This window comes from Nanorana parkeri, unplaced genomic scaffold, assembly GCF_000935625.1.
Source record: "Nanorana parkeri isolate BGI_ZX_2015 unplaced genomic scaffold, ASM93562v1 scaffold684, whole genome shotgun sequence".
Classification (NCBI taxonomy): domain Eukaryota; kingdom Metazoa; phylum Chordata; class Amphibia; order Anura; family Dicroglossidae; genus Nanorana; species Nanorana parkeri.
Window position 1 is genome coordinate 507,688 of NW_017306952.1, and position 23,653 is coordinate 531,340.

A 23,653-nucleotide genomic window follows, 5' to 3' on the forward strand; every position below is an offset into this window, starting at 1 on the left:
TGGTGTATTTCATAAAAATATAAAAGTATAATATGAAGAAACTGAGAAAGTACCACAGTATCTGAAAAGAATGACTGAAAAAAATGAAAGGTTTATTCCCTTAGCTGTAACTTTCACCACATTTGTTCAGTTCAATCTGCACCTTTGTTACAGTCTTAATCAAAGTTTTGCAATGTAAAGGTTATAGTATATTGGTATACCTATCACATAGCAAGCTGCCATAAGGACTGTTATTGGATATTGGAACAAAGTGATTAGACCTTTTATTCATCTTCAAAGCTCGGGTTTGCATGGAGGAGATGGCATGTCAAAACCAGGACTCAGTGGATACTCTGACATGAGACAAGTGCCAACCGTTGTTATTGAATGTGAAGATGACAAGGAAAACATGCCTCATGAATCAAACTATGATGACTCCTCCTGCCTCTACTCCAGAGATGATGACGATGATGAGGATGAAGATGATGATGACGATGATGACAGCTCATTATACAATAGTATGTCTTTGAAGTTTTTCTTTTACACTATTATCCGTTATTTAGGACTGCCCATTATATAATCAGTGTATGATACTGTGTGTATACAATAATAATAATGTTTGCTATGAAAAGAAAAATAGACTTATTGGCACTGTATCTGGAGCAAAACCCAGGTTATTAGTGTAAAGCCTATCATGAGAAGAGCTGAGACTACAGTAGAGTGTTGAATGGCACTATACTAGAAACAAAGTATTCAGCTTAATTCCTGGTCTCCAAAATCATGTAAAGCAGCTGTTTAGGTATAGGTGAAAGATGTTCACTGCACCATAGAGAGACAAGTTACATTGGAATGGCTGCATATTAGGTGGTAACGTGTTCTGGATAGGAATCTACCATGCATGCGGGCTAGCGTTGCCATTTTAAAGGAGACCATAAGAGAAGGGAGATAGTAGAGCCTTACTCTCTGGCTGCAAATGGACGTCTATACTGAAACTTTACTGAAACTGGGGAACTATACTGGACCAGCTAGAACACTCCTGATTTACTTCACTGCTGACTTCCAAAAGTCTTCACTAGCACCCCCCTACTAACCCCTAATACTTCTCTACACACCTACTGCGGATCTATAACCCTGCTACTGCTCCTCCAATGCTTTTTAATGCCCCAACACCCATGTTATCTTTCTATCACCCCCTACACCACCCAGTACTGCTCCATTATTGCCCCCTTACTGCCTCCCTATTAATCCTCTACCCACATACTGCTCCTCCAACACCCACCTTCCAACTCCCTTTGCTACAACATTTCCCTATCGCTCCTCTACCACCACTTTACTGAACACTGCTGCACCACCCCCCTCTTCACTAATCACTGCTGCACCAATGCATTTCTCCATTAAACGCTGCTGCACCCGCACACTTCTCCACTGAATGCCGCTGCGCCTGCACACTTCATAAGGCCACTGCATCCGTGCACTTCTCCACTGAATGGCAGATGTATGCACCATATTGTGTTATCCTATAGATGATCATGTGCACTTGCTGGTGCTGCACCTGACTTGCATTCCTGTAGTCACTGCCACTGCACCCGACATACACTGTTGCACTTGTGGCCACTGCACCCGACACTCACTTTCACAGATGCGGCCACTGCACCAATGAGCACTCATGTACTGGAACGGACACACATTTGCTAGTGAATAAATATAATATATACAGATATATACATACAATAAGAGAGAGAGAGAGAGAGAGAGAGAGAGAGAGAGAGAGAGAGAGAGAGAGAAGTAGCAGCATAATCCAAAGTTAAAGTACGATATTCAATAATAATAATAATTCAAACCTCATTATAAGCATAGCCATTATGTCTCTGACTGTCCTTAGATAGTAGACAACTGTACGAGCGTACCAACCATACCAACTGTAGCTAGCAAATACTGGAGGAAACATTTTTCAATTTTTTAACTATAAGGCAAATCTGTCATGATGACCTGTATATCTGTTTACATACCAGAGCAAAGTGTGGTCATGTGTCTAACATTCACATCTACTATACAGCTACTACTGTAGTCAGCTTTAGGGTTTGTGCCCTGTACACATCAGACAGGTTTTACATTACCATGTAAGTCAATAGGAATGCATAACCTTGAAGCAGGTCAAATGCGGTTCAAAAGGAGGTCAACTGCATCAAGCGCACCTGTCAAATAATTTTTTATGGTCTTAGAAGTGTGTTAAACTGATGTAAAACGGATGTCATTACCATAAGTCCAAAGCCTGTCAACACAGGTCCTTACAGTGTGAAGGCCACACAGATATAACAGTAGTTAACAGCTGAACAGAATATACAGAAAAAAAAATGTCTCAGAAAATCAGCTAAATATTGTATGTAAAATCAAAACACAGGTATTTAAAAACTCCATATCTGCAAGTTGTGTTGGAAGACTAATGACTAATTGACTCTATATACTGTGCTGTTACACTTGGGATTACATCTAATTAGATGGCTGTTAATCATCTTATTTTCCAAGACTCCTTGGCATTAAAGGTCCTCAGGAAGGATTCATTGGCGGTAAAGTTAAGTAACAGACCCTCCAAGAGAGAGTTGGAAGAGAAGAACATCCTCCCCGTGCAGTCAGATGAGGAGAGGCTGGAACTCCGGCAACAGATTGGGACTAAACTTACAAGGTAGCTTAATTTGTGTTCAGCTCACAGTTGTCTATTTCTAGCTACATTTGAATTATTAGGTGATCTTTCTTTCCATTTGGATATGACATACATTAGGTCCTACATAAGTCCTGCCAAAGAGCAGACACCACAAGATGCTGTTACCTCTGTTAGCCAGAAACACTTCTTCTGTGGCCCTTTCTAATGTTCTTACTTGGCCCTGACTTTGGGGCTCTAACTTCATGGCTAAGCCCTGCCAACTGCCATTCCACTGTTTAATAATACTCTCTCAGTGACCTGTAGAGTAACGTTCCTTGGACAGGAGGATAAGAGTTGGTGGAGCTTGGCTGTGAGGTCAGGGAAAGTATGATTCCAGTAAGAAGTTTAAATTAGATAGGAACACACTTGAACATTTTCTGGCTAATATTAGAAATAGCAGACATTGGGGTGGCTGCAGATTGTTACTATAAAAAGGATACAGATTTTAAGGAAATGCCAGTGGAATTAATTTGTTTGCCTTCATATTTTTAAAGAAAAGCTGACAGGATAGAAGCAGTGGAGCTACCATTATTGTCTTGTGTTTTTAAAATGCAGTCATCTTTATCCGTGTTTGATGAGGTAGAGCGTGAGTGACCTACTGTCCTTTGCTGTATGCAGTGTATTAGACCCAGAACTGTAGGCCAGGTGTGCAGTGCTTCCAGTGGTGTGGGTATGTATGAAAGTTGAAAGAGAGTTTTTACCTAACTAGCCAACCCCCAGTGGGACAAACATCATTAGGGGTTGATCATTTTTACAACAAAATTGTGCAAAAGTGTTTTTGATTTTAGCGTAGACTCTCCAAGGGGAATTATTTAAAACTGGAGCAGACAAAGTCTGGAGCAGCTTTGCATGGCAACCAATCAGATTCTCTTTCATTTTCTTAACTGGCAAACTGAAGAGGGAAGCTGATTGGCTGCCCTGGGCAACTGCTCTAGATTTTGTCTTCTCCAGTTTTGATCAATTCCCCTCAGTGTGCTTTGGGATTCGATTTATTTTGAATGGCAGCTCTACGCATCTTCACAATGCACCACAATGTGCTTAAACAATAGTTTAAAAATGTATAAACTTAAAAAAATACATTAAAAAATTATTCCAACCCATTATAATTTTTGTATAAATAATAATATTTATTATTAGGAGTTAGATTATGATCAGACCATACTGGAAAGGTTCACATACTTTGCATCTATGAGTCAGGATTTCACTATTCCAGTTAATTGTATAGTGATCATGTGAATAATCGGAAGTTTGTAACTAGAAAGGATATGGTGTAAAGTAGTGTGTTCACATACCAGTTCTGGTGGCTCAAATCAAGATGACTTAATAACCTGTTTTGGTTTCTGCTTTATCTCATAATGTAAACTCTGTACATTGTAATGCCACTTCCTGTCTGCAAAACGTATCATTCTGCTACAGTAAAATTCTGAACATTGTGGCAACAGCAAGCAACTGACTTATTTGCTAGCAAAAAATGGTTCAAAAGATTTCTACCTTTTTCCGCAGGCGACTGAGTCAAAGGCCAACAGCTGAAGAGCTGGAGCAAAGAAATATTTTGAAACGTAAGTTTTGCAGTATATTGCATGTATACTCTATTAATTTTCTTTTTGCTTTTTTGTTAAGGGATTCTTTTAGAAACATTCTTCTCTGCTTTTCTGGGTTCCGTGCACACAAGTATCTTCTACTTTTTATGGTGAACATTAATTCTGTGCTTACAGGCAATTACTGACAGCAGTGCAATCCTAGAATGCCTCATCCTTTCATCGCCAAACTGTCAATGAGCATAAACAGTTAAACACTATGGGGTCTATTCACGAAGCAGCCGAAGGATCTAGCCTTAGCTTTGGCCGATCCTTAGGCTAGCTTCGGCCCCAGGAACCCTTCGGTTCAGGAGAACCGAAGGGCTGCTGTACGGGCTAATCACAATAGCCCGTACAGCTCCCGAACTTAGCAGAGCAGCTCAGTCGAGCCGAAGGCATATGCCTCGGCTCGGCTGAGCCGCGCTTAAAGCCGAAGCTTTAAGCTGACAGCCTGCTTCTGACAGCTGGGCGGAGCCAGCCGTGATCTTACGGCTGGCTCCGGTCACTTGCAGAGAGATCAGCGTCCCTGGTTACCAGCTAACCAGGGACACTGATCTCCAGACAGCAAACTCTCCCGGGCGCTCTGCTTTTTCTTTTTTTTTCTTTATTCTGACACAGAGCCGTGTTAGAATAGAAAAAATAAATAACATTTTTGCAAATAGGAATGCATTTCTAGATTCCTATTGGCTATTTCAATTTGCAATAGACAATAGTAAACTAGCATTGCACCCGCCCTCTGCTGCAGTTCTCCATCAGGTCCATCAGCAGAGGGTGGGTACAATAGCTAGTTTACTATTGGCTATTGCAAACTGAAATAGCCAATAGGAATCTAGCAATGCATTCCTGTGGGCACATTTTTTTTTTTCTATTCTGACACGGCTCCGTGTCAGAATAAAGTAGAAAAAAGAAAAAGCAGTGTTTCTCTCCTGGTAGAAGACACAGGCTGCAGGAGAGGTGAGTATATTACCTTTTGCTTACAGAAAGCTAGCATTGGGAATTATCGAAAGACAGGGTCACTTTAAGCATTAGGTTTAGTGCTTATAGTGAGGTTTCACTATGACACGTCATATGTGTCTGCAGTGTCAGAGCTACCTTAACTAATGCAAATCCAGTCACAGTTGGCAGGTTCATGAATGATGACCAGCAGGTATCCCATCTTAGAGCATGTATATGTTAAAAATTTTTACTATTTCTTTGTAATATTCCATTTCTACTACAGGTAGCAATAACACGCCTTGTTAAGACATCTCATTGAATGGGCTAACACACTAAAAACTGAACCTGCAAGGTCAATGCAGCACACCACAACACACAGCTATGTGTGCAACGTGTTGCATTGGCATATATGCTAATTGGCCCCCCAACACACCATTACTGCAGAAAGCAATGCACCCTCAGCAGCAATTTCTTCTATACAATAGATTTTTTCATACTGCTGAGAAACAGAAGTGTTTGTTGAGTTGATTGTTTCTAACAGCAAATGAACAGGAATTACCAGCATTCAGTGGAAAATATTCAAACGATAAAGTCCATTTAATCGGACAAATCATCATCCATGTTGCAATAATATAATTATAATTATTATTATATTATTGCAACATGGATGATGATTTGTTTGATGTGCACGGCGCCATCCATGAGTATCACTGCAAGCACCATTATTGTGATTCAGGCCAAAGACGCTGTGAGGAGTGCAGGGGGATATATTGGACGTTAATATTGATTGTTTCTAAGACACATGTCTGACCTTCTCACAATTTTCTAATTTACAGCTCGCAATGAACTAGAAGAGCAGGAGGAAAAACGAGAGATAAAGAGGAGGCTAACACGCAAGGTAAGATAATGGGCTGGATCCCTGCAAAAAATTCGGAAACTCTGAGCACAAGTAATGACCTCCATCTAACCCATAAAAAATAAGAAGAATCCAAATGCACAGTAACTCCTTATGGAGCCTTGGATCCTGAACCTAAAGAACCACAACTTATAAAGCCAATGCTGTAACTTGCACTCAGATGATTGCTGAAATGTCAAGGGTTAACAAGGAGGAAACAGTTATCCTAAAGCACACCAAACCTCATACAAGCCTTCAGGCTAGAGTTCTTGCATACATATGGAATATGGTACATATGAAAAAAAAGTCAGAAATCTAGAAACTTGCACATCAAGGGTTAATAGTGACAATAATTAAGTTCATATTTGCTTAATCCCAGGTTCAACAGCACCAATGTCAAAGGTAGGTAAACCAAACTGTAGAAAACATAAAACACAACACCTAGTGCATTAAGCGTTGTCAATCAATATGGTATAGAAAGCAAAATATTGCACTCACAAATTGTCCTTTATAAAACTGCTTGTCACCGTCCAAAGGGTACTACATGTACAGGAACAGGGGGAAGGCAATGCTGTGCAAAGTATAAAAGCACAACAGCACCTACTGCATTAAAAACATTACTCTTCAATACAAAAACAAGGTATTGCACTTACACATTATTGCATTGAAATGGCATCTGTCACAACCACGTGGGAATATTCTATTTAGAATCTATGATAGCCAGAGGTCACCCTGATAACAGAAGCACACCCTTAGGCAGAGGACCTATCGGAGATTAAAGTACAGTGGTCTTTCTACGTCCCTGTGGCTGTATAGAGGCGCAGCTTCTTCTTCCAGACCTGGGTTGCTAGACAATTTTGGGATCCTCCACCTTCTCAAGCTTATAAGAGTGAAAAGAATTATAAAAGGATTTCTAAATACTAAGGCCTCCATTGAATGGACATTTTGTATATGGAAGGCATCCTACAAAAATCATTACAAGAACATGATACAAATGAGAATAAACTAGAAACCAAGCGGTTTAAACTGAGTTTATTCTCTGTTTTAAATGGCCAGTTCAGAGTCCTGACCTCAGTCCCTTTGAAAAGTTGTGGCAAGAGATGAAGTAGTTCTCAAATACCAGCTGTGTTTTCAGTTACACACTCAGCTTCAGTACTCACCGGAAACGTCAGACTCGTATTTAAAGGAGAACTATGGGGTTAAGGGTTTTCCCCATAGTTCTCCTTAGGGTAATGGGAGGACACAAACTAGCGTCCTCCCGTCACCCTAGGCTCAGTATACCGCAAGCTGCTGCTCGCGGTATACTGAGACGCCGCAGCTGAAGCGGATCCCGACAATTGTGCCGGGATCCGCCCAGCTGCGCTACTGACAGCTGGCTCTGCCTATCTAGAGGCGGAGCCAGCTGTACCCTCCCCCGTCCGTTCCGCCAGTCAGCGCTGGCGGAGCGGGGAGGAGGGAATCCAGCCCCTCCCCTGTCACGACAGAGAGCTGTGACAGGATCGAGAGGTGAGCGAACGCCGGTATGTGTTCGCTCACCTCCCGATCTACTGAGCCGACCTGTGACAGTCTCATTGTCACAGGTCGGCTAGAACTATGAGGTGAGTGAAAAGCACTCACCTCATAGTTCTCTTTTAAGGTCTATAAATGCTCATGTTACAGCCTCCCGATCATTGATTCTCCTGGTAATTGCCTTTAGCAACAGCAATTGCTCTGTGCCCAAAAAGCTAGAAAGAGGAAGAATAGCAGTTGCCCAGTGACCAAAGAGCTAGAAAAGGATGAGCAGTAGTTACCCTGTGACCAAATAACCTACTGATCATTGGTTCTGCAGGTAACTGCCTGCAGCTACAGATGTTGCTCTGTGCTGTTCTTCCTCCTCCTAACTCTTTGGGTACAGGGCGACTGCCGTTCTTCGGTCACAGGGCGACTGCTGTTCTTTCTCCTCCTAGCTCCGGTCACAGGGTGACTGCTGTTCTTTCTCCTCCTAGCTCTTTGGTCACAGAGCCACTGCTGTTCTTTCTCCCCCTAGTTGTTTAAGTGACTGCAGTTGCTGCAGGTTATCCCCTGGTGAACCGATGTTTGGGAGACTGTAACACAAGCATTTATAGACTTTCAGAAATGCGGGTCTGATGTTTGTGGTGAGTGCTGATTTGATGGGTACTGTTATTATTATAGGATATGAAGCAGGCTTTTCAAGCGAGGCCTCCTAGAAACAGAATCAACCAAAATACCTTTGGCTGCTGATTAGGGGTGATCATCAGCTATAGAATGTTTTTGATATTATTAATAAAGCAGTTTCAACAAAAAAGTAAATATAGGATTCACATTAATGTCCCCTAGTAATCTTGATGAATTAACCATCCTTTTGTTAGACACATGGCAGTGTATAATGTATGTATGTTGTCTGCTATACAGAAATGGCGTCGGATCACAGTTTAGGAGACATGTACTGTATATAGAAACATAAATCCCTAAGGATGCATTAACCTTTTTCTCACAGCTGTAAAATGGTGTTTTGTTTGCCCTGGCTGTAATGTGCCTTTATAATGTGGTAAATCTGCTGACTAAAATAGATTGCTATGTGCCATGCATCAATGGGGGTGAGCTTTCAACAGACTGAAAATTGACGGCTTATATTTGGCGGATCCCTTAGCGAGATACTTCAAAGGCTTTCTGCTACAAATGTGTAAATGCAGCTGTCTTAAGAATAAAGAAAATAAAAAGCGCGCTGTACAATTCAACAATACCTTTGAACATTTTGGTTAGGAAATTCTAATATACAATTATGTATAAGACATTTTAACTGCTTCCTTCTAGCTTAGCCAACTTTTTTGTCATACATAAATCCTTTCAAATCATTGCATGGATTGTATTTCAGTGAAAAAATAACAAGTTACTAATGCAGATTTAAAAAAATAGATTAATAGCATGAATGAGTGCAATAAAACATCAGCAGAGAAGTAAATACATAAAATACACATATCATTAATTTGTTTTATGCATGTTATAAGAAACAGAAACAGTGTGGCCTACATTGCCTATTTTAAATAGCCCTTCCACAAACCTATGTTACTGTATGTATCTCTGAATGTAGCAGGGAGGAGGAGGCTTTCTTAGCAAGGAAGACTCAGGTGAAAAGGACCACTTGTGCAGAACAATGGCACGTAGTATGGACGGATAAATGGACCAGCCATGACACTAAATACAAGTTCACTGTATACAGAGATACACTATATTGACAAAAGTATTGGGACACCGAGTCATTGGATTCAGGTGTTCTGTTAAATTTCCTTCTACTAAATATTCCACGGTCAACTGTTAGTGGTATTATAACAAAGTGGAAGCAACTGGGAACAACAGCAACTCAGCCACGAAGTGGTAGGCCAAGTAAAATGACAGAGCAGGGTCAGTGCATGCTGAAGCGCACAGTGCACAGAAAACGCCAACTGTCTGCAGAGTCAATAGCTACAGACCTCCAAACTTCGTGTGGCCTTCAGATTGACACAACAGCAGTGCGCAGAGAGCTTCATGGAATGGGTTTCCATGCCTGAGCAGCTGCACCCAAGCCTTACATCGCCAAGTACAATGCAAAGCAATGGATGCAGTGGTGTAAAGCACGCCACCTCTGGACTCTAGAGAAGTAAAGATGTGTTCTCTGGAGTGACGAATCACGATTCTCTGTCTGGCAATCCGATGGACGTGTCTGGGTTTGCCGGTTGCCAGGAGAACCGTACTTGCCTGACTGCATTGTGCCAAGTGTAAAGTTTGGTGGAGGGGGGATTACGGTGTGGTGTTGATTTTCAGGGGTTGGGCTTGGCCCCTTAGTTCCAGTGAAAAGAACTCTTAAAGCATCAGCATACCAAGACATTTTGGACAATTTCATGCTCCCAACTTTGTGGGAACAGTTTGGGTTGGCCCTTTCCTGTTCCAACCGGACTGTGTACCAGTGCACAAAGCAAGGTCCATAAAGACATGGATGAGCGAGTTTGGGGTGGAGGAACTTGACTGGCCTGCACAGAGTCCTGCCTCAACCCGATAGAACACCTTTGGGATGAATTAGAGTGTAGATTGCAAGCCAGGCCTTCTCGTCCAACATCAGTACCTGACCTCACAAATGCGCTTCTGGAAGAATGATCAAACATTCCCATAGACACACTCCTAAACCTTGTGGATGGCTTCCCAGAAGAGTTGAAGCTGTTATAGCTGCAAAGGGTGGGCCAACTCAATACTGAACCCTACGGACTAAGACTGGGATGCCATTAAAGTTCATGTGCGTATAAAGGCAGGTGTCCCAATACTTTTGGCAATATAGTGTATGTTCAAGTTAATGTCCTACAGAGAAGCCATATATCAACAATGAATTACTAGTATTAGATATACCACCACATCTCTGCAATGAGACCTGTCATCAGTGCGCACGAGCAAGTGCAAGCTACATAAAACCAATGTGAAGTTAATATCTCGCTATATACTATTCTTTCTGACTGAAGTTCGCATGTCACACTAACATTACATTCTCTTAATTTTTCCCATCTACAGCTCAGTCAGAGGCCAACAGTGGAGGAGCTACGTGAGAAGAAGATCCTGATAAGTTTTAGTGATTATGTGGAGCTAGCAGATGCACAGGACTACGACAGGCGGGCGGATAAGCCATGGACTCGTCTCACAGCCGCTGACAAAGTTTGTATCTTTAGCAAATTAATTATTCAGTGTTAACAAAATTTAGGTTCTCTGGGTAACAGAGCATTGCCATGGAAATCAAAGGGAAATATTCAGCAACGCAGGCTTTTTAAATGGAAATCTGCCAGCATACCAATTTATTAACAAGGCCACTTGTTGAAGTTATACAGTGCTGCTGTAACTGTCAAGAAGAATTTGTTTACTTTTGGGGGCTTTCTGCCGCCTTATGATTTTATACAACTTTTATGGATAAATACACTATGAAAAAATAGATTTCATATACAGAGTCAGGCTAAGGTCCCATGCACAGATTCCCTGCTGACTGAAGCAGTATGGAAAAAATGTTACTTTTGTGGCATGCATGTCCATTCAGTTTTCATCCTGCAATAGAGGAAAAAACTGAACTAACTGGACCCAGGTTGGATCTAAGGGGAGTTGGATGTAAGTAGACATGTGTCTGTTTACATCTGATTACCTCTGATCTGTCCTGTTCAGTCCCCCAAAATTGAACCTTTTTTATTTTTATTTTCCAGACCTAGACAGACTAGGAGGTAATTGGATGTAAACACTGGTTCGTTTACATCGACTCCCCATAGAAAAACTTTGAGCTTCATATCAGGTCCGCCTGAAAAACGAATAGGCGGACCTTGTTGGAACCCATGTGAAAGGGTTACCATCCTATTATTGCAGCCTTTGTTCACATAAGATGTGTTTTCAGCCATCTTCCTGCATCCACTCAGGTCCATTCCCATCAGTGCATTATGTTGCAGTGTGTTAGAAAAAATCTGCTCGATTGCATTACTTGCCTTTTGCTATTCTGTAGCGTGCAAAAAAAGCTAGCTGAAAACGCGCAAAAACAATGAAGCCTAGGTGTGAACGGGGCCATACTGTGAAGCACAAATCGACTGAGGCAAGCCATACACACATAGATTTCTCTAGTTCAGCCCATGGGTAAACCAAGAGAAAATCAATAGATTCTGTATCAATAGGAGGAATCTGCTGGCTATTGTTTTTAGGCAACCACGACACCCACACAGTGACTAAATCTGATAGAATGCAATTACTGGTCAGTCAGTACTTTTCCACCCATTTCAGTTGATTTTAAATAAGGATTGCCATAACTGGTTCAGTCTGATTGTACAGTCTCTCTCCAATCTTTTACCAAAACTATGTAATATGAGGACAGACCTACACAATTTATTTCATTTGTATCCAATTGTGAGGTCTTTGCATTATGTAGTTGTTGATAGAGATAAAGGAGATTGTGCAATCAGATAGTATAGCGCATGGTTACTTTAATGATTACACACTATTATAATCTTCTTGAGGGCACATTTATGCCTATGCATGTAGATTCCTATATGCGTGATTGGGTCATTTATCCTCCCTTTAACCCCTTCATGACTGAGGCCCTTTTTTCCATTTTTGCACCCATGTTATATTCCACATTTTAGGCCTGAAAATGACGTAAAACCCCCCAACATTATATATTTTCTGAATGCCAAGACCCTATAGAATAAAATGGTGGTAGTTGAAAATTTTTATGTTGCGCAATATTAGCGCAACTCCTTATTAAACCCCAAAATTTAGTGACAAATTTAATTAAATGCCCCAAAACACAACAAATTACCCATTTTTTTATTAAATATAAAAGATGAGGTTACAACGAGTAAAACGATACCCAACATGCCCAGTTTACAGATTGCGTGCGACCGTGAAACGGCGAAAAACTGCAGTACCCCAAAAAATATTTTAAATAGCCCTTCCACAAACCTATGTTACTGTATGTATCTCTGAATGTAGCAGGGAGGAGGAGGCTTTCTTAGCAAGGAAGACTCAGGTGAAAAGGACCACTTGTGCAGAACAATGGCACGTAGTATGGACGGATAAATGGACCAGCCATGACACTAAATACAAGTTCACTGTATACAGAGATACACTATATTGACAAAAGTATTGGGACACCGAGTCATTGGATTCAGGTGTTCTGTTAAATTTCCTTCTACTAAATATTCCACGGTCAACTGTTAGTGGTATTATAACAAAGTGGAAGCAACTGGGAACAACAGCAACTCAGCCACGAAGTGGTAGGCCAAGTAAAATGACAGAGCAGGGTCAGTGCATGCTGAAGCGCACAGTGCACAGAAAACGCCAACTGTCTGCAGAGTCAATAGCTACAGACCTCCAAACTTCGTGTGGCCTTCAGATTGACACAACAGCAGTGCGCAGAGAGCTTCATGGAATGGGTTTCCATGCCTGAGCAGCTGCACCCAAGCCTTACATCGCCAAGTACAATGCAAAGCAATGGATGCAGTGGTGTAAAGCACGCCACCTCTGGACTCTAGAGAAGTAAAGATGTGTTCTCTGGAGTGACGAATCACGATTCTCTGTCTGGCAATCCGATGGACGTGTCTGGGTTTGCCGGTTGCCAGGAGAACCGTACTTGCCTGACTGCATTGTGCCAAGTGTAAAGTTTGGTGGAGGGGGGATTACGGTGTGGTGTTGATTTTCAGGGGTTGGGCTTGGCCCCTTAGTTCCAGTGAAAAGAACTCTTAAAGCATCAGCATACCAAGACATTTTGGACAATTTCATGCTCCCAACTTTGTGGGAACAGTTTGGGTTGGCCCTTTCCTGTTCCAACCGGACTGTGTACCAGTGCACAAAGCAAGGTCCATAAAGACATGGATGAGCGAGTTTGGGGTGGAGGAACTTGACTGGCCTGCACAGAGTCCTGCCTCAACCCGATAGAACACCTTTGGGATGAATTAGAGTGTAGATTGCAAGCCAGGCCTTCTCGTCCAACATCAGTACCTGACCTCACAAATGCGCTTCTGGAAGAATGATCAAACATTCCCATAGACACACTCCTAAACCTTGTGGATGGCTTCCCAGAAGAGTTGAAGCTGTTATAGCTGCAAAGGGTGGGCCAACTCAATACTGAACCCTACGGACTAAGACTGGGATGCCATTAAAGTTCATGTGCGTATAAAGGCAGGTGTCCCAATACTTTTGGCAATATAGTGTATGTTCAAGTTAATGTCCTACAGAGAAGCCATATATCAACAATGAATTACTAGTATTAGATATACCACCACATCTCTGCAATGAGACCTGTCATCAGTGCGCACGAGCAAGTGCAAGCTACATAAAACCAATGTGAAGTTAATATCTCGCTATATACTATTCTTTCTGACTGAAGTTCGCATGTCACACTAACATTACATTCTCTTAATTTTTCCCATCTACAGCTCAGTCAGAGGCCAACAGTGGAGGAGCTACGTGAGAAGAAGATCCTGATAAGTTTTAGTGATTATGTGGAGCTAGCAGATGCACAGGACTACGACAGGCGGGCGGATAAGCCATGGACTCGTCTCACAGCCGCTGACAAAGTTTGTATCTTTAGCAAATTAATTATTCAGTGTTAACAAAATTTAGGTTCTCTGGGTAACAGAGCATTGCCATGGAAATCAAAGGGAAATATTCAGCAACGCAGGCTTTTTAAATGGAAATCTGCCAGCATACCAATTTATTAACAAGGCCACTTGTTGAAGTTATACAGTGCTGCTGTAACTGTCAAGAAGAATTTGTTTACTTTTGGGGGCTTTCTGCCGCCTTATGATTTTATACAACTTTTATGGATAAATACACTATGAAAAAATAGATTTCATATACAGAGTCAGGCTAAGGTCCCATGCACAGATTCCCTGCTGACTGAAGCAGTATGGAAAAAATGTTACTTTTGTGGCATGCATGTCCATTCAGTTTTCATCCTGCAATAGAGGAAAAAACTGAACTAACTGGACCCAGGTTGGATCTAAGGGGAGTTGGATGTAAGTAGACATGTGTCTGTTTACATCTGATTACCTCTGATCTGTCCTGTTCAGTCCCCCAAAATTGAACCTTTTTTATTTTTATTTTCCAGACCTAGACAGACTAGGAGGTAATTGGATGTAAACACTGGTTCGTTTACATCGACTCCCCATAGAAAAACTTTGAGCTTCATATCAGGTCCGCCTGAAAAACGAATAGGCGGACCTTGTTGGAACCCATGTGAAAGGGTTACCATCCTATTATTGCAGCCTTTGTTCACATAAGATGTGTTTTCAGCCATCTTCCTGCATCCACTCAGGTCCATTCCCATCAGTGCATTATGTTGCAGTGTGTTAGAAAAAATCTGCTCGATTGCATTACTTGCCTTTTGCTATTCTGTAGCGTGCAAAAAAAGCTAGCTGAAAACGCGCAAAAACAATGAAGCCTAGGTGTGAACGGGGCCATACTGTGAAGCACAAATCGACTGAGGCAAGCCATACACACATAGATTTCTCTAGTTCAGCCCATGGGTAAACCAAGAGAAAATCAATAGATTCTGTATCAATAGGAGGAATCTGCTGGCTATTGTTTTTAGGCAACCACGACACCCACACAGTGACTAAATCTGATAGAATGCAATTACTGGTCAGTCAGTACTTTTCCACCCATTTCAGTTGATTTTAAATAAGGATTGCCATAACTGGTTCAGTCTGATTGTACAGTCTCTCTCCAATCTTTTACCAAAACTATGTAATATGAGGACAGACCTACACAATTTATTTCATTTGTATCCAATTGTGAGGTCTTTGCATTATGTAGTTGTTGATAGAGATAAAGGAGATTGTGCAATCAGATAGTATAGCGCATGGTTACTTTAATGATTACACACTATTATAATCTTCTTGAGGGCACATTTATGCCTATGCATGTAGATTCCTATATGCGTGATTGGGTCATTTATCCTCCCTTTAACCCCTTCATGACTGAGGCCCTTTTTTCCATTTTTGCACCCATGTTATATTCCACATTTTAGGCCTGAAAATGACGTAAAACCCCCCAACATTATATATTTTCTGAATGCCAAAACCCTATAGAATAAAATGGTGGTAGTTGAAAATTTTTATGTTGCGCAATATTAGCGCAACTCCTTATTAAACCCCAAAATTTAGTGACAAATTTAATTAAATGCCCCAAAACACAACAAATTACCCATTTTTTTATTAAATATAAAAGATGAGGTTACAACGAGTAAAACGATACCCAACATGCCCAGTTTACAGATTGCGTGCGACCGTGAAACGGCGAAAAACTGCAGTACCCCAAAAAAACTAGAAAATAAAACACAGTAAACTGCAACACATAAATGTAAACCCACCATATAGGTAAGAATGGGATTTCTACCTAAAATGCATTTTCATTTAGTGAATAGAATGTGTTTGGCTGCAGGAGAAACACATTGGGTCTATTCACGAAGCAGCTGAAGGATCTAGCCGTAGCTTCAGCCGATCCTTCGGCTAGCCCTGGCCCCAGGACCCCTTCGGTTCAGTAGAACCGAAGGGCTGCTGTACGGGCTATTCACTATAGTTAATAGCCCTGTAGTCGCCATTTTGCGCGACACCATAGAGTCTATTGGAGCCGAATTGCGCGACATCTGCGGAAAAAGGGTCATGTACGAGGGACAAGCTTGAGCGACGAGCTACAGGTGACATTGAGCTGTGAGATGTGAACAGCTCCATTGAAATGCATTGGATAAGCTACATAGAGCGATATCGCGCAGAAATATGCGTGATTTTGCATCAGAAATTGCGCGATAAACCGCTCAGTGTGAACGGGGCCTAAATACAGAAATACGGTGTAACGATACATTGTTACAGTGTATTACTTGTTGACTCTTGCAGACTGTCTGCAGCTGTCATTTTACATAGGAGCTGCTGCATTTTGACAGCCGCTCCTGCTATGCAATACATAGCTATACCTGGCTGTCATTTTAACAGTCAGTAATTGCCAGTAATAGCAGTTGGGAAAGGGGCAGAAAGAGGAGGGGAGCTAAACATAGTAAAACTTTACATTTGCAGGCCATATTCCCTACATTTAAAATCTTCAAGTGGTTAAGTACATGAGACATATTCATTGAATTACTAATGCAAATTATTTTTGAGGGTCCATTCATTGCTGTAAGTAAAAGTGAGAGTGCAGCAGAGAAAGATCTGGTCCCCTTTGACCAGGCAGAACTGTAAATCTCTGGACTTGATGGACAGAAATGCAGGTCCTTTGGCAGGTAAAACAGCTTCTATATATGGGTTTTATCTGTGTATTTAGCTGTTTGCTGAAAATGACTTCATAGGAAATTACATAACAACATATGCAAAATGCATAGAAAGTTCAAAGCAGTGCCTCAAAATGTGTTTAAATTCCAGGAAACGATATAAGGGGTCACTCATTCTTCATTTATTTAATGTGGTTAAATGATGCATTCGAACCCTCTGGAAATAGTCTGCTGCCCCATCTATGTCACTGTGGTACTCTAAGATAGCTGAAATAAAACGTATGGAAAACCTTACCGCTTGTTTAAACAACCGTGAAGAACAATTCAAACGAACTTGGTTTTATTGGTATGACTACATCCTCATTCAGGAATGTGATATGGTTCAGCAGAAGCCGATCGCCTGAGAATGTTATATCGGGGAGGCAGGTGGGGGATTGGATACCCTTCCAACTGGCATTCCTTTTTTGGTGTACCTATGTCTACTCTTCTGTTTCTTGGCCTCATGGTACTTCTCTTTGATGCTTTCTTTCCTGATTCTCTTGCTGTTTTCTTAACACACCTCCCCCCCTCTTTTTTTTGTCTTTTCTCAGTATTCCTTTTTTCATGCTTTTTATTTTACTCAATATGTTTAAAAAATGAAAAACGTACACCATTAAACTCATTTTCATAAGGTCTCAGCAACCATATCGCCTGAAGGCATGTGTCTATTGGGTTATGCTCTTTATTGTCAAGCCTGATTTCATCAAGATATGTTTTGTAATGTTTTACATTGTCTGATTGACTTGTAAACCTTCACTTTCCCTGCGTCTGTGTTCTTTTGTTATTAAATATGTAAAACTTAAATAATTAATTAAAAAAAGAAAAAATATGCATATCTCTACCCCATCCTAAATAATTTACTGGTGTTTGACAAACTATGCAGATCAGGGGTTGGCAAACTCAGGCCCCCCAGCTGTAGTAAAACTACAAATCTCTTCATGCAGGGCCCTCCTTACCATCTTGTCTTGAATTGTATTGTAATTGTAATGCCTTCCTTATATTGTAAACGACTTAACATTTGGGATATTTATTTTATTCCCCAACATTTTAATTACTTATATTTTAGGGTTTAAAAGAATGGTATGCCAAAAATGTCATATAAAATTTTGCATTGAATAAAATTTGGCCCTATATGGCCACATGGTCATATTTGGTCAATGATATCTGGCCATTTGGCCATATACGTTCAGTCATGTCACTCACCTCCTTGTTTACATGTGGCGGCAGGGCGGGGAATGCCCCAGCCACAGCTGATTGGGCATGCATGGACTCCTAACTTTCAGGTCTGCATGAGTTCAGTTTTACAGCAAACCTGAACTCATTCTTAGAAGAGATGTACTAAATTATTTTTTTGTTTCCTAGACATACACTTATACCGCTCCTTGCCTTCATAAATTAGCCTGTATTTTGTAGTAAGTCTGCAGAAAAAGGAAATCTTTATTAACATGTCCTCTCTTGTTTTTACAGGCAGCCATACGAAAAGAGCTGAATGAATTTAAAAGTACAGAAATGGAGGTTCATGAATTAAGTAGGCATTTAACAAGGTTTGTACTCTTTATCCATCGGTAATACATACAAAGGACAAGAACATATTCATCAGCATGTTTCACATAAGAACTTCCTGTATTAAAACCCAAAGAAAGGACTAGAGTTAGAAACCCAACTCTAAAGGTCCAGAGTCCACAGTATCAACACAGTACATACAGAATGCAAACTGTTTTAGGATCATAATGAACCAATACAAAAATAATAAAAATTCACAAAGGATTATGTCAAACATTTTAATATTTAACAGGACTCAGTAACACAAGAAGTCACGTTACTACAAACAATTTAAAAGTATATCCGGGTATAAACCCCATATATACAAAAACTGCATGCACCACAGAAGCCCAGTATAGCAACGGGAGATCACGCAAACAATGTAGCAATATTATCAGAATCAAACTTATGAGAAAATAGGGTAACCTAAAGTAATTCGCCCCTATGTGCATATAAACATTCAATGTCTATAACAAACAAATGGGAAACCCATATAGCTATGTGTGCCATCAACGGGATGATTATTTGAATCACAACTATATTGTCATTCACTTTGATATATCCAACCTCCTGTCAGGGAATACTGTTGGTCACACTCTTCCTCATAATGTCCCATGGTGGTAGATACCAATCACATAGTTACTACAAAAGTATCCATACTTATTTAGCAACAAGTATATACATCGCAACAATGGTAACAGCAATCCATAACATACGTTATCATAGGCAAACCTATATAATGTAATTTGGGTCAACCTTGAATATATTTACTGTCCATGAGCATAAAAATAGAGTTGAAAAAATCAAAACACTTTCTTCTTAATAGATTGGAAGTGGAATATAGATATCAGCTTTAATAGGTGGAGTTTTATGGTACTCCTAGGAATAGTGGAATTACACAACTGGTTACCCTAGGAGTTATTGTTTATTCCCAGCCATGATCATCTGGCAAGCCTGTCCCCTCCACCACTTGCCTGTCAGTGCCACTTGTCACTGCCGTCGGTCCCCAAAGCGATCCTCCGTTCCAAACTTTCTGGATGCGGGGGAGGAGATTGAGGGCAGAGGAGCCATAGGCTCCTTCTGCCTTTGTTCTATCAAAGTTTGTGACAGGGTTGGAGTGTGTGACCGGTCACGTGGTCACACATTTAACGTAGTCACGCCCATTTTTTCCAGGGTTAAAATATGTAACCGGCAAAAAGTGTAGAATTAGCATATGCTGGGATGAACTTTTATTGATCTACCTTTTGATTATTGATATAATTATACAATGATTCCTTTATTTGGATACATGGAAGGAATGTACTCTTGGAATCAACATAATTGAATAATTCTCTTTTATTCCCAATGCTATACCATCCCTGTGGACCCTGGTCTCTGATACCGAGGACATGTGCCTAATGTTCAGTTATAGAGTTTTGTTGTCCACACAAATAAACAGCATTGGACATTTACTGCAGAACATAAACTCTGAGGTTGTCCACATATATTTATTCATTTATAGTCTATAGTTGTATAATATTGATTTGGTGTATTGGAGGATTTAGAAATATCTCAGGACATACATTGATAAGAAATGTTTGCCACAAGCCTGTTAAGATACTAGGACATTAAAGTGACCGGTCACACATTCCACTCCCGAAAAACTGGGCGGGATTATGTTAAAATGTGTGATCACGTCACTGGTCACACATTCTAACGCAGTCACAAACTTTGATAGAACACCGTCAGTCAACCTGTTGGGCGGAGAGGAGGGGCGTGGTCTGCCGCAAAGGCTGTGTGTGTCTATGGATGCACGCAGCTACTGCGGGCACGGCCCAGGAACGAGCATGCACGGATGCCTCCACAACAGCTGCTTAGCTGATGTAGGCACCCGTGCAGGGGGCGAGGAAGACAGTGATGCGGAGATCCACTCGAAAATGAGGAATTGGTCTAAATACTCAATAAAAATGATTGAAAGAAAGAAAAAGTCAAAATACTCAAAATTATTGAAAGAAAGAAAATGAGGAATTGAAAACATCTGTGCCTCCCATACAAATAAGAAAAAGAGCAAGGTTTAATGTCACTTTAATGTCCTAGTATCTTAACAGGCTTGTGGCAAACATTTCTTATCAATGTATGTCCTGAGATATTTCTAAATCCTCCAATACACCAAATCAATATTATACAACTATAGACTATAAATGAATAAATATATGTGGACAACCTCAGAGTTTATGTTCTGCAGTAAATGTCCAATGCTGTTTATTTGTGTGGACAACAAAACTCTATAACTGAACATTAGGCACATGTCCTCGGTATCAGAGACCAGGGTCCACAGGGATGGTATAGCATTGGGAATAAAAGAGAATTATTCAATTATGTTGATTCCAAGAGTACATTCCTTCCATGTATCCAAATAAAGGAATCATTGTATAATTATATCAATAATCAAAAGGTAGATCAATAAAAGTTCATCCCAGCATTTGCTCGGCTGAGCCGCTCAGCCGCCTTCAGCTGCTGTACGGGCTATTGTGAATAGCCCGTACAGCAGCCCTTCAGTTCGACTGAACCGAAGGGTAGAGGCGGCCGAAGAGAGCCAAAGGATCAGCCAAAGGATCAGCCAAAGCTACGGCTGTGTCCTTCGGCTCAATAGTGCATAACCCCCTTAGTGTTCACAGTTCATTGTTTTCAATTATTCTGGATCCTATTTTTCCATAGGCTTGATTCAAATAATATTGATACATTGCTTGTGAAATCTCCCATTGATGCGCTGGGCTTCTGTGGTGGATACAACTTATATGGGGAGGGGGGTTGTAAATCTGTGTTTATCTATGCACAAAGAGAAGAGAGACAAATCTCTGTTTCGAATATGGGGTTGAAGGGTAAGTGTGGGGCACCCCTGCATGATCAAGACACCAACTTATACAAAAAGATGGGGCTCTTTAGGTGCTAATAATTGTACAAACTCATGTCCTTATAAAAGAATCTTTTATTTTTACATGTTAAAACACTTTCACTTTAAAATAATTATGGGTCTTTACACATTATTGAGTTACAATCATGTCACATGATATAGATTCTGTAAATCACAAATCAAAGATAGATACAATCCTTTTTTTTCATACTGTATACCTGTGTGGTTATAAATGAAGGGTATCATTCTGAAACTTCCATTTGAGCTGTGGAAACTACTTTGATAAGTGTTGAAATGTCCTCCACTTTACAGAACAAGTTCAGTTGAATGTGACCATTACTAGCTGCTATATATGACCTGAATAAATAATACCCTTAACAGACAAAGCTGACAAACCATAAGAGAAATGTTTATGATGCAGGACATTTGGGGAATCTTCCATGGTGTTGAGGAATGTTTAGAGGCGCTTATGTATATTTCTTTTGTACTGTGAATGAATACCATGTCCCATATAGGACACCAGTTTGTTTGAGAACAGACTTGGCAATAAAATGACAAACATTGTACTCTGTAACATAAACATCACAACAAGTGTACTGAGCTAACATTTTTTTTGTATGTTTTCTATTTTACAGGTTTCACCGGCCCTAGCATTAAAGTTCTACTTGAATACTATTTTCAAAAAGGGAACCACAAAGTGCTGGGATATTTTATTTTCTCTTATACTTCAATGTAAATCTATGGAACTGCCTTGTTTCTCAAGAGAAAATAATGGCATTTGCATAGTCTTCATAGATGATCTCCATCTTCACTAGACTTTCTCAATGTGAAGCATTGTGCAACGGAAAATGTCAACAGAAGTGTGGATTTGTCCAATATGTACAAAGTCAGCAGATGTTGTTCTTCCATCAGTGCTTGGGCGTCAACATGTATGTGTCGCTGTCATCGATAGTCCACATGAATGGAAACGTGAGGGGTTCTTGGACTTGAACAAGCAGAGGAGTCCTGTGAAGCATATGTCAAACATTCTTGATGCATTCAGCCAAATCTATATGGGCTTTGTAAGCAGAGGAGAGAGACTTGCACTACTTTTCCTCTGTGAAGCATTCCCAGGTCATGTTGCATCGCCTATGCCAGAGACTGGTTGCTGAATTGTGAGCCGGTTGTGGCAAATGGAACATGTGCTCACTCAACAGGAGAAACTACAGGGAAGGGATGGCCAGCAACATGTAGCTTTGCAGCTGTTATCTGGCATCAAAATCATCATCATGTTCTGTAGCCATTAAGAGAGTAATCAGGGTCTGATAATAAAAAGCTCACAGAGACATCAACCCATTTGAAGAACAAAAATATTTTCTTTTCTTTTTTTTTATTTCCATTACCTAAAGTGGTGTGGCCCGTATGTCAGTGTACCTAGGTTCTGAGTCTGCATACCTGGTTATGTGTATTTTGCACAGTGCATTTCATTGTCCCGTCCTTCGATTGCATACAGTTCTTGAATTGAACGGGCTGCTCACTGTAGTTTTGTTACTACAATTCTGTATCCGCAGGTGCAGTCTTGGTCAGTTCCATTTTACATTCCGCAACAATATTTTCCTAAAGGCAGATATGGATGGTGTTTGTCTTTAAGAATGTGGTGTCATTATATTGTGCCTGTTCTGTATAGAGTAGGAACGACTGAAAAGACAGACTCGGCCATTACGCCAGGTTAGACGTTTCCATTGACTGGGCCTGTCCATATAAACATGGAGTTTTCTTGTAAATGAAATAAACAAGAATATTTTTCAAAATCTACTTTTTCGTTTATGCAAATATTTCTGGTTGATTGCAAAGTAATTATTTCATTGGCCAAAAAGTAAAATATATCTGGACATTGTGTGTGAATGTGGGTTTGATCAGATTTATTTTGTGACACGCTGGGGATCACAGTGGCTTAGTAGTTCTACGTCTGCCTTGTAGCCCTGAAGGATCCCCAGTTTGAATCCCAGTCAGGACACTATCTGCATAAAGTTTTCCATGTTCTCCCTGTGCTTGCGTGGGCTTCCTCGGGGTATTCTGGTTTCCTCTCACACTCCAAAGACATGCTGGTAGGTTAATTGGCTCTTGTCTAAATTGGCCCTAGTATTATGTGTGTCCATATGAGATAGGGACCTTAGATTGTAAGCCCCTTGAGGGTAAGGGACAGATATGACTAAATAGTATGTAAAGTGCTTCTTAAATTGTTGGGGGCTATAGAAATACCTGTAATTGTAACTTGATGGGGTATAATGTTAATAGGACTGCACAAGGGAAGCATGACAATGCCTTGATTATGTTGCTATTAGATAATACTTTGTGT

The 23,653-nt window shown here is 40.6% G+C and overlaps 1 protein-coding gene across 7 annotated transcripts in view; it reads left to right on the forward strand.

The window, feature by feature from the left end:
* PHACTR1 (phosphatase and actin regulator 1) overlaps positions 1-23,186 on the forward strand; it is a 267,744-nt gene extending 244,558 nt beyond the window's left edge. For 6 of the 7 annotated variants that reach the window (XM_018563662.1, XM_018563661.1, XM_018563665.1 and 3 more), the window contains 7 exons: positions 280-497; positions 2,506-2,662; positions 4,184-4,239; positions 6,030-6,091; positions 10,625-10,765; positions 18,348-18,424; positions 21,951-23,186. In XM_018563662.1, the coding sequence (XP_018419164.1) occupies positions 280-497; positions 2,506-2,662; positions 4,184-4,239; positions 6,030-6,091; positions 10,625-10,765; positions 18,348-18,424; positions 21,951-21,966 (727 nt within the window). In that variant the 3' untranslated portion in view covers positions 21,967-23,186. The remainder of the gene's footprint in view (positions 1-279; positions 498-2,505; positions 2,663-4,183; positions 4,240-6,029; positions 6,092-10,624; positions 10,766-18,347; positions 18,425-21,950) is intronic. The other variant, XM_018563663.1, reaches the window with a different exon arrangement.
* The last annotated feature ends 467 nt before the right edge of the window (positions 23,187-23,653 follow it).